The 13,980-nt window shown below is 36.1% G+C and overlaps 1 protein-coding gene across 1 annotated transcript in view; it reads left to right on the top strand.

Annotated features, from left to right (window-relative positions):
- The window catches only part of LOC116738221 (potassium voltage-gated channel subfamily H member 7-like), a 34,469-nt gene extending 22,047 nt beyond the window's left edge, over window positions 1-12,422 (top strand). Inside the window, exons 3-5 of the mRNA XM_032594111.1 lie at window positions 29-457; window positions 1,620-1,746; window positions 12,170-12,422. Of these exons, the coding sequence (XP_032450002.1) occupies window positions 29-457; window positions 1,620-1,746; window positions 12,170-12,422 (809 nt within the window). The remainder of the gene's footprint in view (window positions 1-28; window positions 458-1,619; window positions 1,747-12,169) is intronic.
- The last annotated feature ends 1,558 nt before the right edge of the window (window positions 12,423-13,980 follow it).

The raw sequence follows: 13,980 nt of genomic DNA, 5'->3' as shown, positions 1-13,980 counted from the left end.
GTTTCTTTTTTCCTGTCTCCACTTGTAGGGAAACTTTTTGGGTTCAAATTCCCTGGTCTGAGAGTTCTCACTTACAGAAAGCAGTCCTTACCACAAGAAGACCCGGATGTGGTAGTAATTGACTCATCTAAACACAGCGATGATTCAGTAGCCATGAAGCACTTCAAGTCTCCTACAAAAGAGAGCTGCAGCCCTTCTGAAGCAGATGATACAAAAGCCTTGATACAGCCCAGCAAATGTTCCCCTTTGGTGAATATATCGGGACCTCTTGACCATTCCTCTCCCAAAAGGCAATGGGACCGACTGTACCCTGACATGCTGCAGTCAAGTTCCCAGCTGACTCATTCCAGATCGAAGGAAAGCATTTGTAGTATACGGAGGGCTTCTTCGGTTCATGATATAGAAGGATTCAGTGTCCACCCCAAGAACATATTTAGAGACCGACATGCCAGTGAAGGTATGTTTTTTTTTTTTAATATGGAAACATATATTAATGGGTAATGAAAGGTAATTTCCATAGTTTTTAATTTTGACATTAATGCCTATGACTTGGGGGAAGAAATGTGAGTAAATTACAGCAATTACAAATTATGAATTTTATATCCGGAAGTGTTACTGATTTTCCTCTTTGAACCTTAGTGAATAATTTGGTTTCTTCTGGCTTCTTTTCTGTGTTTCTGAAATGGTATGATAACCATTATCTGCCAACTTTATGGAGTGTTAATTAATACTTAATATAAGATGTGCTTAGGTGATGACACTATCATCTCAAGCATAATTAATTTTGCTGCATTTAGTAAATAGTCAAGCTCTGAGCAGGAGTGATGTGCCTTCACAGGACTCTTTTATTAACCAAATCTTTCCAAAGAAAGAGGTGTGTAAAATGTGGTGTAGCGACTAATCAAGAAAGCTATAAACTGATTGGGTAGGGATGGGGTGGGAAGGAAGAAGGGGAAAGGTTTAGAGAGAAAAAGTAATCCCTGAAAGTATTGGAAGACCAAACTTGAAAACCAAAGTCAGAACAAGTTAGAATTCGTTTCTTTTTCCCTGGCCTCTTTTGTGTTCACATTCTCACATTAGCCGGTAGTGAAAGCAGCAATGCTCAAAAGACCATGACAGGGGCACGTGGGTGGCTCAGTCAGTTGAGCTTAGGACCTCCGCTCAGGTCATGATCTCACTGTTTGTGAGTTTGAGCCCCACACCGGGCTCACTGCTGTCAGCCTGTCAGCTTAGAGCCTGCTTCGGATCCTCTGCCCCCCTTTCTCTACCCCTCCCCCACTTGTGCTTTCTCCCCCCAAAAAGATAAATAAATATTTTTTTTAAAAGACAGCGACAAAAAAAATCATCATTAACATGATGATGGCCAACTTTTACTGAGTATTTTCTATGTGTTGAGGCATTGAAAATGTTTGACACACATGAAGTGATTTAATTCTTAACAACAACTCTGTGAGTTAGGAATTATTGCTAAGCCCCATTTTAAAGATGAGGTAACTGAGGCTTAGATATGCTAAATATATGACTCGTCCAAGGTTAAAGAGTTCCAGAGCCGGCTTGCATACCCAGGACCACCTTTGTCCAGAGCCCACAATCCACCACTCAGTGTTTTCCTGTGGTAGGACGGGTCTGCGGACTCAACGAGCTTTCCCCGAGGCTCGGAGATTCAGAGTACCTGTTGAATGGATATATCAGTCCCACTTTTCTAAATCCCGCAGTTCAGGTTCCTGAGCGCCCCATTGTTCTGTGGTATCCATGTCTGTGCGTTCCCATCATCACTGCTGCTTTTGTGAGTTTTCTTCTTAAAACATGCATCTGATCACTGGGCTCTTAGTGTAGGGTACTAGGCACTTTGCCAGCTGGCCACAGTTCTTTTTCAAGCCTTCCTTCCAGCTTCTGCAGGACTCCTTCCCCTACTATGTATAAACCTGCACAAAGGTAATTGCTTTTTCCCAAACATGCATCACACATTGTTTTGCTTCATTAGTTTGTTCTGCCAGGAATATCTGTTCTCTACTTTGTTCCTCCTCATCCTGCCACTCACAGTCCTCAGGGCCCATTTCCCCTTCCCAAACCAAAGGAACTCAATGATTTTACACCCTAATATGCAAAGCAGCATTTGCACATTATGATAGCATTTATTACATTCTACCTTTATTCCATATTAGAAGTCTGTCATTTCTGCGGGATACACAAAGCCGTAAGTATGCTTCTGTGAGCTCCCCCATCGCAGGAGCTGGGGCATAGTGTGCTTAGCAGCCTTAGTATCCAACACAATCGCCTGTCTCATGGCAGGAATTCAATAAGTGTTGGTGACACATTGAGAGGACCATGCTCCCGAACTGTGTTTCAAAACCACGCACAACAGAAAATGATTATATTCCATAATACTTGAATCATGTGGGGATCTTTCTTTAAAGGCCACAGTGAAAGTGAGAAGGCAGAAGAGAATTCAGAAGGCAGAATTGCCAGGAAGAATTCAAAAAGAGATAAATCAGTATCACAAAAACAGAAGGGTTTTCCACAGATAGGTTTGAGAAACTATATATGGTACAAAAGCCAGTAGCACATCCATTTTAATCTGTGGTCTAAAGAAGGTCAAAAGGAAAATAAAATCAAGGACAATTTCCAAACTGAATAGTCATCTAAGGTCCCCATACCATGGAGTGATTGCATGCTCAATATCTCCTGACTGAATGAAATTGCTGAAATTTGATCTTTGAGCAATGAATCATATAGCTGAAATGCAATAAATCCAATAGGGTGATTCAAATGACCGACATACATTTTGCTTAGTTCGTCCCGTTAGTGTAAGCATCTTTAGAAATCATACTGGCTTTTCAGAAATTGGCCTTATTGCCTAGAACCTGAGTTACAGTATTAATACCATTCTTCCATATTAGATGGCACATGATCAGTGGGTGGCATAGACGTCGCCTGTGATTTGACAGTGGTGCTGAGGAGGTTAGATCAGATTTCATGATTTCACCTTATTTGCTTCCATTTTATGTAGTCTTCATTTCGTACATTGTTGCTGATACAATTATGGGAAAGGATGATTTCACATTTCTGGATTTCTCAATTCAGGTTCTATACATGGACACTCAGTAGTGGGGACATCCTGGACTTTCTTCCCACACCAAAGCTATGTTATTTTCCAGAAAAGTATCACTTGCTTACAGATGCTACAGTTGTCTGGTTATCGGTGAATAAATTCAGAGGGTATTTTATACTTCAGCTTTAGAACAGTTTTTTTAGCCACAAAATCACTGATTAGCCTAGAAGAAACCACACTTCCTATGGCTACATAATTTGATATATTTCAGAAACTGAGCTGCTGACAAAAGAAGATGGAAAACTTTAAAAGTTTTTATTTTTTCTTTGGGTATAATTGATGCACAATGCTACATGATGATGAAAATTCTTTTAAACTGATATTAATTTTATGAATTCATGTGACTGGTTAACAGGTTAAGTCCCATATGCACCAGATTCTGAATTCAGATTATTGCTTCTTCATTCAAGAAGAGAAATTTCCTTCTTTATAGGCTATCTTTATAGAACTTTAAATAATTTGCAAATATAATAGTGCTTAATGTTTTACATTATCCTTTTATTTAATCTATATTACCAAGTACCTTAGAATTCTACTTCTCAAACCATTTATGGTGAAGGACCAGGATTTTTTCTAATCCATCACAGACCAATACATTTGTATATGTAAGAAAAATGCACTATTAGAAAAATGAAATTTCCAAAAAAAATACATAGAAAATATAAGCCCTAACTGTTTTATTATTAGATTGACCTGACATAGAATTACTCTGACAAGTTGCTAGAAGATTCTAGATGCTTACTCTAATTCCTGCAGTTACATTGTCACGGACAAATAACAAGGTCTCAGCTAGCACCAATGCACAGACTGCGTGCTCTGTCTTAGAATGTCAAAGCAGCATTAACCATATAATATAACTTCTAGTCAGTTTTTTGGGAATTTGCAAATCTTTATAATTTCGAGGTTTGTTATAATTTTTAACTACTTATAAGTAGTTGTTACTTTACTAATGATTTGGGGGCCCCGCTTCTGATGGAGATAGTTAATTCTATGTAATCAATCAAGGTCTCTTCACTATCCATATTTGCTTTTTTATGGTCCCTCAAAGAAGGCAGAGTTGTCATGTAAGGTCACAGTTTTGCATATTTCTATGTGAGCCAGTGTCTACACTAGCAGTTCAATATACCACATTATTGAAATTGCTTCACTTGTAGACTTTGAAACAATTATGATATATCCCAAGATTTTAAATATGCACAGCATTACTGTACATGTCAACAAATGTTGAACAGATTTTTCAAATCTTGGATATATTTGTATGGTTTTGACATGACTTCATTTCTTTTAAGCTTGTTTGTTTCAAAACTAGTAATGCAGATTTTGTTACTAGCAAATATGCATCAAAGGGTCAGGTTGCTAATCTCAAAATAAATCTGAAAACACTTTGTTCTGAGATTTGAAAACAGCCCATCTTAATATAAATGAATTTCTTAAATATTTTAGGTATTATACTGAGTGCATTGTGACAACATAGACTTAAAAATCTCACATTACTTTTAAAAGTCAAATCTTTCACTGATTTCTTACAATTATTTTTGCCTAAGAATGATTCTTTGAGCACTATTTGGTGTTTTCAAAATATGCATCGAAGAACATTTGTGGGAGTGGCAGTTAATAGAATTCTGATTAGTGACAAGTTGGTTTATTAAGGTAAGCTGTTGTCTTAATTTTCTAGGTTAAACCATATGAAAAAAACAATTACTTAACATACCAAATGTTGTGCAGTCTTTCTTGTAAATGACGGTTGAAGGGACACTAAAATTGGCTTCTGACAAGACTGAAAGTTTTTATCACAACTGCAGACAGCTGGAGATGCCTTCTCCAAAGTGTCGTAAATTATAAAAGATACCCATCTTGGAATCCAGTTAAAATAAATGAGATAAATGATTCACATACTTGAACGTGCATGCTTATGATGGCAGATATTATTTTTGGTATATGCATTTTACTTGGTTGAATAATACAAAATGCTAATTTCAAAGATACAATTTTCAATCATCACATCCTGTTTACTCTGATTGTAATTCAGTGTATATAACATAATTTTAGTCTTCTTTTTATATTTCTTTCTTTTTTTTACCCTTATGTGCTCAAAACAGACAATGGTCGCAATGTCAAAGGTAATGTACGAACTCAAATTTCATCACCTGATGCTCAAAGAGCCCCTTTACTTGGCATGTTCACTTGCCTGCTGTATGCCCTGTTCAATGCAACATCATGCTGCCCTTAGCTGGTCCAGGTGCCTGGTGGAGATACCGTGGCTTGATTTTGTTGGAGACATTGTTACTTTCTCAGCTGTGGCACCAAAGTGATTCTGAACTCCTTTTTCTTGCAAGTATGAGCCTAGGTTGACAATGAACGCTTCTAAATATTTAAACCATTTGGAAAGAAACAAATATTAAGCTAAATACATTCCGGTATGAAAGAGGCACATCAGCCTGTTTCAGCCCCAAAAAGGTTTTGAGTGCAAGATTAAATAAAGTAATCAAAGTGCTACATGACAGTATCTCTTCACTTGTTCCTCTTTTGTTTCCTTAAAACTAGTTTCACGTTCCTGGATGGCAGGGGGTATGGTTTTAAGCTTACTGTAGTAGTAAACTGTACATGCATGATGGTCATTTTCTATTTTTCTATATTACATTTCAGTCATTTTTAATTGTGTCCTATATTAGTCTGAAATCACTGGCATGACCTATAGGTACTGTAGGTTAATGTTTAAGTGGGCAGTACCTCTGGAAAAGTCTGGATTTGACTACAAATTTGAAATTCACCTCTGTTTTTTCTACTATATCATAGTAGGTACGAGGAATCACAAAATATAGTAATCATATTATTCTCATCAAATTGAAAACATTTGGACTTAGCCTTTTAACATAGGCCATGCATGCCGCTGTGAGTGTGCATATGGTGACAATGACTCATTTGATGCATGTATGTTGCATGGACACGTCTCCACCGGTAACCATCATTATTTAAAATTCACTGTTTTGGCCTCTTCTGTATGTCACTGCTACTCTGATCACTATGAAGTTCTGTATATTGATTTCTCAATTGCTTCCCTAATTAAGTCAGAGCTGGTGATGCTTATGAATTAATAGCACTAGACACTAAAGCTGTTTTCTGGTCATCAATCCACGGTGATTTGAAAATAAGGGAAATTGTGGCAGCTTCTCCCATCCCAATTTTATTTTGCGAGCACTTCAAAAAGGGTCTATGCAGGTGACCTCCAATACCGGGATGGTATTTCATCCACATGATTATTCTATCCTCGGCCTGTCTACTGTGGTTTCTAAAAGGGAACAAATTAGTGTCAGTTGTGATGGTGATTTGAGTATAATTCAGGATATAATGTCAAGAAACAGAATACAGACACCCCTTGCTAACTTGCTTGTATGAAATATGATTGGCTTTAGCATTTAATAATTAGCAATTAATTATTAGACACTAATTTTCCAATGATCTTTTAAATGCAGTGAAAAATGAATCTGATTTGTCTCAATAAATAGAAAATTGAGCTTGCTTATCTTAAAACTAGTAGTTCACACAGCTGTCATTCAAACCACATTTTTTTTATTTTTCTCTCATAAATCCATTTAATCTCCAACCCTTTTTCCTTGACCCTCAATTTTTTAATAGCAGTAGTCTTTAAATAAAAATGAATCATCAAAGTCAGAATTTGGGATTAGGAAACTCTAAACCATTGTAGGAAGTTTTCCCACATTAATATTTATGAAGTCAAACTCCCAAATTAGATTTAAAAATGCGCAAATTTAATTTAAAAATTAATGTAAATGTACCCTCCAAAGTCTTCATTATTTGTTCGGACTCTGGTTTTGAAACTATCAAAAAATACTTAAGTATCTGGCTCTTTAAGATTTTCGCTGAAAAATTATCATGCTAAGTAGATATAGAATAATACATTAAGTGCGCTTTTAAAATTTTTTGGTTTTGTTTCTAAACCACATTTAAATAAAACTTAAAAAAATAAAAGACAAATTTCTATACTTCTTTGTGTACAAATGCATAATTACAGTTCTTAAATATCAAAGTCACCCAAAAATAATTTCTTGACCAAATAAAATAAATCATTTCGGCAGGCATTTGGAAGGACCTCAAGAGCATCTGGTTATTCCCCTCAGGCGAGGTGGTTGGCAAAATTTCTGACACAAATGGTAGAGGAATCTTTATCTTGGGAGGATCCCATTCTCTAACTTTTTTGGGAAATCTATTTTACTGCCTGTTACGCCAAGAGCTAACCTAAATCCTTCTTGCTGAAATGCAATTTTCTTCCCTCCTTTATCTATCCTGAGTGGCCAGAGATTCCAGCTGGTTACATCTAATCTTGATATAATATCATACTATAAGAACAGCAATTGGTACTCAGTCTTTTCTTCTAAAACAGAATCATTTCCATTTAACCTTCTTACTTAGAATTAAATTTGTTTCCCTTTAATACATTTCCTCGAAATTTATGAATCTTTGAAATAAGACTTCAGAGATCTAAGTGTAACCCATTATCAAGGATTGGAAAAGTTAATTCAAATAAATTGCATTTGCTGCTTCTATGTGTGCATGTACGTTAAATGCTGTTAACAATCTCTTTAATGTTGTGAGAGGTGAACCTAATCCTGTCTCAATCACTCATCAACTGATCTTCACCTCAAATTTAGTGGTGGTTTCTCTGCCTATACTGCTCTCCAAGTCATCCATAAAAATTAACCCACCCCTACCCCACTTAGTAAATAGGTCCTTAATATAGCTTTACCCCTTTATTGCTTCCACCTGCTTATTATTCCAAGGAACTCTGCATCCCACTGACAATAGTGTGTTCAGTCTCCATCTTGTGTGTGAATCTGGCATATGAGTCAGAAACAAAACTATCTGCAAGACTGATCACAGCTTTCACCTCCCCAAGCCACAAAACCTATCAGACTCACAAAGGAAATCAACTGATCTGATACAGCTTGTTTCTTATAAGCTACACTGGCCAAGTTTTTGTGATCTTATAAGAATTTGCATACTGATTTTCAGTGGTGATAGTTTTCTTCTGAAAATTATATATTACACACCCAAAGAAGTAATATGATTATGGACTACAAATAATATGATTACTTCTTGTCTATCTAAGTTTTAAACTGGCTGCCAGTGTTCTTTTACAAAATCCAATTACTAAACACTGCATTTGCTTTTTTTCTAACGTTAAGTCACTTCAGCAATTTACATTTTATTAAACTTTAGCCAAATAAACTCAGTGCCCTAAGAAATATTGTGTAAAGACCTGATGATGTGATAACCTTAAGTTTTTTTTTTTTCTCTCCTTTTCTTGTGTCCCATTTTATCCTCAAGAGCAATGATCTTTAAAAAAGAAAACAGCATTTTTAAAAAATTATCAGATGTCCTTGGCTATATTTCCAGCACTTCTAAAAGAGAATATATTCTCTTTTAGCATCTTGTAACTCATGATAAATTCAAATAACCTTATCATAAAAATTTTAAACATCTTTAATCTAAAATTCTTCCCAGTTGTTGCTTTAGCCTCTGGCTTGATCTCTAAATTCAGGATATTTCTTTGTAGCTGGAACATGGCCTACTTTATATTTAATCAGACAGTTGTAATATATTAGAGCTTTATCCAGATGTTGGTTTAGTCTACTTGGTCACCTGTTTTTCGTCTCCTTCTAGAATACAGAAACGTTTAAATGAATGGTCATCCATTTTGCAAATGTTTCTCTAAAGAACATCAATTCCTCCTTATACACCTTTGAGTTTTACATTCCTTTCTATTGAAGCTATTATTTCCCCTTATTTCTGCCCATTTATTTTATTTAAATTCATTTACTTTGTTTTTCAGGTTATCCTCCTTTCTTTCATTAGAATCCTAAATCCCATCTGTTCATGATCACTCTCAGGGAGGCTGCCTTTCACCTTTAAATCCTCAACCAAGGCCTCTCTGAATATAGACCTAGGAGGTAGGAAACCCTGTGTTCTGATTTCTAGTCCTTGATGCTTATTCCCTTTTGGCCTCATATTCTATCTGCTTAGGTTGACGATTAGTGAAAACGAGAATACTGTGAATATTTACCATAATTAAAATCTTGGGAAATTTTTTCACTAGAATTTAGATAGGTTTTAGAGGAACCTAAGCTAATGCACATTGGCTTGCAGACTCAGACTTCTGCAAATAAATATCTGCTTCAAAATCAGCGGAAAAAGCATAATGATCTTTGTTTATGGGATGAAATAGATTGTAAATGTCTTATCTAAGTAGCATGCATGAAGTATTTTAAGTAACATTTTAGGTTCTGCTGAATTCTTTAAATATATAGATTTAAAAGAAAGCCTAGATTAAATCTCTATTATTAAGAAGTTACCAAAAAAAAAAAAAAAGCAGAATAGAATAACAGTTTGAAGGGTTATCCACCAGTAAATACGAGAAGCTAAAATATGGACTCAGTGAAGTTATAATATTCTGAGAGCAAATCTGCATATGACATATATTGACCAGTGGTTTCTCAGCCCTGTCAGACCCAATGTCCCCTTGTTTTGCAACAATATTTTTTATACTCATTTTACTATCCTGTAACAACATTTAGAAATAAGTTAACCTATTTCTAAAAGATCAACATGATTCTTTAACTGTAATGTAAAGGAGGAATACAAGGAAAGCAGTTTATAATAAAATGATACATTTCTCAATGTATTAATGCTCAAATATCACTAACTACACTAGAAGACATAATGCAATGAGCAGACATTTTTAGAAAATGGCTTTAAGAGCATTAAAGACATGAGAAAATCATCCAGATAAGTACTAGAGAAAATGATAGAGCAGGAGTATGAGTGGATAACAAAATAAAAAGCAGTATTGGAATAAACAACAACAGACCAGAATTATTTATATATGAATTTTAGAAACAGGAAATAACCAAAATTGAATTATGAAAAATATCCCAAGATAAACTGGGGAGAAAATGAAAAAGGATGATGTTCTCACCAGTAAGCTGGCCCTTAACAGCTCAGTGTAATGTCAACATGATTTCATATGTGATAACATCAATATTAATGAATTGCACTGTTTAAGAAAGAAATCCCACCAAATGTCAGAACATATATTCTTTATCCAATATTGTAAAAAGGCCTTGCAGACCATATGCTTTCCTAAACAATGGGACTAAAAAATGGATTGGAACAAGAAATGGCAATCGAGACATTATGATGAAGTTGTGGCAGATCTCTAAAGAGTTACTAACGTGAGATTGGAAACCAACAGGCAATCTCAAGACAAATCAGTTAGTGTTTAGTTCTTACTACATAGTTTCTTTTCATTACATCATGTATCATTTTACATACATAGAGAACAATCATATGAAATATTTTTGAAAGAAATTTTATTAATGATCTTCAGTGTGATTCCTGTAATTCTCTGCAAATTTAATATCCAGTTCCAACACTGTCAAAAAAAATACTCAAATCTCTTTGTTTACATATTTGTTCGTGACCTGCAAACACAGACTATAACCTTATAGCGTGAAGTCTGAAATTTTGTATTGGCAATTCAAATGCCACAAGTAGAGTAACTCCGAGTGATACAATTTTTCAAAATGGTGAAAAACTTTTGGTAAAGTTCTGAACCAAACAATGTAAAACTCTTTCCTTTACATGGTAGTTGTAGCTCTACAAAGTTCAACACATATTAAAATCATGTTAAAAGTACATTGTACTCTTTATATGTGAAACAGGTTCAAGGCTCAGATCGTTATAAACAGGCTTTCACCTACAGGAATGCCCACTGGACATATGGGACAATTTTTCAATTGAGCCACCTCTCATCATTGTGACAGACAAAAATGTCCCCAACAAATGCCCCTAGGATGAAGTACTGTCATGGTTGAGACCTCGTGCTTATTGGTGTAGCCAGTTCAGTGGAGTTTATAGAAACTGGTTACAAGGACAATCAAAGCATATTTAACAGTGTTTGTCTCCTCTAATGTGATAGATCATCCATGTTTTTGCCTGATTTTTTTTAAACAACTCCATAGAGAGTCAGCTATAGACATTCACCACATAGAAGGATGACAGAAATAGAGTTGAAAGATAGACATTAAGGGTTTAAAACACAACTTAACTATATATCAGAGCTCAACTTTCTCTAATCTCTTCTCTGTACCCCTGTGTGCAGTAAAAGTACCTAATGAGTGAAAATATGACAATAGAGTTGAGAAAAAGACATTATCTAAAATGTTGGAAGTCCTGGAATATTTCGCAAATTACAAATTTTAAGATATAGGCCTGGAATATAGCCATAATATTATACAATGATACAAAAAAGAGAACACTATCTAGGATATGTTGCAATACTAAATCAATGGTTTGTGATGGAGACTTATAGAGAGATCTAGAGAATGGGGTTTCTATCAGACACCTGTCTGAAGGCAAGATTAATTTGGTGCCACTTTTGGCTCCTATTTCTCTCGTTATCTTATAAATAGAAAAGAGAGTGAGTGTCTATATGCAAATGAGAGCATACTGGGCAATAAATGCCCAAATTGCTCAATGACATTTTTCACCTAGATGGATTTATCATCATCATGGATAAAACTCAGGGAGTGAATAAAATTGCACCTCAAGAAGCACAGTGTCTGCAGTATGGATGAAAATGATCTTAAAACAATTTCAAATTTTTAAATAACCAAAAATAAAATTTTATAAAGGAATATATGTGAATTCTCTCCAAATTAACTATCAGCCAGGTGATGGCAATTATTTTTACTAGCATTATAGTTTAGCTGAGTTGATTTGTTATTGTGGTTCAAAATACACCACCTATAAATTTAATTTTCAAGTGTTCAGCCCTGCATAAAGTACTTTTTGATCCCTAAAATGTATTTGTTTCATTCTGAACAGGAAAAAAAGTAGCATAAGGCAAAATGTGCTGACTAACAAGCTCAGTCATGCAGTCTGTGTGTTTGAAGCACTCTCTGAGGCAGCAAAATAATGGCTGAGTAACAGTCATGGGCTCAGGCTTTCTGTAAAATTCTTCCTGATGCCAATTTTTAGGAGCTCTATATCAGTAAAAGTTGCATTACCCATTATACAAGAAACTCTGGAGCATTTCCTGACTCTTCAAAAGCAACACACAGTAAGTTCACCTCAAGGTGTACCTAGTCAGTGTATTTATCCTCGACAAGGGAACCAGGAGCCCTGGAACCTTGCTAAATTGTCTACACGGGAAAGAAATGTGGGAATTGACCAGGGTCGGAAAATGGGTACTAACTTCCAGCTGCAAGATGAATCAGTTCTGGGGATCTAACATATAGCATGTTTGAAAATAAATGAATGGATAAATAAATAAATAAATAAATAACCAGGTACCACTAACCCCAGCCATTACCTAGCTATGGTCACTTCAATGTTAAGTTATGTTTACCAAAGTATTCTTCTGGTATGGTTTTTTTATGGAGGCTTTTCTTTCTCTCTCTCTCAAAAAAAAAAAAAAAGTCTTAAATGTAAATGAAAGGGGAAAAGAAGGAAAGATTTTAAAAATTTCACACAGGATCCTGGAGTTTTCAATAGAATGCACGCACGTACACACAGACATTTGCCCTTCTCCCTCTTACCTGAAATTCCTAGAAGCTCTGTAAAACACCTCACATAGGTAGTAGAAGCACATGACAGCTGGTTCGTCACTTGTCATTTGTCATTGGCCCAGAGAAGAAAGTAATACACATTGGAGCTGGGGACACAGCCTGTTCAGAAATTTCCTGGCCGACATGATTTTATCCACAGGCAAGTCTCTTCCTTGAATAATTCCTGGATTATAAAAAGACATTCTTGAAAAACCAGTTTGGCCAATAATAGGGAGTAGAGGTTTTTGGGTTTTGTGTTTTGTTTTGTTTTATTTTCCTTTTATTCCAGCCCTTAATGAAAGAAGTTAAGTAACAGCCAAAGATGTCATCTGCCCCCTGGGTACACGCCTTGGACCCCATCTTACCCTCGATACCCATGTGCTGGCTGCTCCATGTGTCAGACCGTGATCCTAAACCTGTGGTCAGGTACCAGCTGGCTGCATTTAGTCCCTCCCGAAACAGGGTCACACTGGCTGTGGATCATTAGCGGGTCATTCAGAACCGTCTCTTTCTTCTTCTGTTTCTCCTGATCCTGCTTTTACAAATATTTTCCAATTTTTTTAGGGCCTTTTAATCATATCAAGTCAAGCCTCCTGGGATCCACGTCAGATTCAAATCTCAACAAATACAGCACCATTAACAAGATTCCACAGCTCACTCTGAATTTTTCAGATGTCAAAACTGAAAAAAAGAATGCATCCCCTCCTTCTTCAGATAAAACCATTATTGCACCCAAGGTTAAAGATCGAACACACAACGTGACAGAGAAAGTCACCCAGGTGGGATATGATTTTATTCTCAATATTGACCATGTTTAAGGTTCTTCTCTGCACCATAAAGCACATTATTTTTCCCGTAAACGACTATCAAAAAAGGTAAGCTATTTATTGCACCCTAATATATCTTGAAATGTTGGGTAACCCTCTAATGTGACAGATTTTTTTTTTTCAACGTTTATTTATTTTTGGGACAGAGAGAGACAGAGCATGAACGGGGGAGGGGCAGAGAGAGAGGGAAACACAGAATCGGAAACAGGCTCCAGGCTCCGAGCCATCAGCCCAGAGCCCGACGCGGGGCTCGAACTCACGGACCGCGAGATCGTGACCTGGCTGAAGTCGGACGCTTAACCGACTGCGCCACCCAGGCGCCCCTAATGTGACAGATTTAAAATAAAACTATAGACTGTGATTGTATCTCTTACAAGACTAAGCAAAAATGGGCTAGCTTGATACTGTTGTTCTC

The sequence above is a fragment of the Lynx canadensis genome, chromosome C1 (genome assembly GCF_007474595.2).
Source record: "Lynx canadensis isolate LIC74 chromosome C1, mLynCan4.pri.v2, whole genome shotgun sequence".
Taxonomy (NCBI): Eukaryota; Metazoa; Chordata; class Mammalia; order Carnivora; family Felidae; genus Lynx; species Lynx canadensis.
This window is presented reverse-complemented; position numbering and strand designations above follow the sequence as displayed.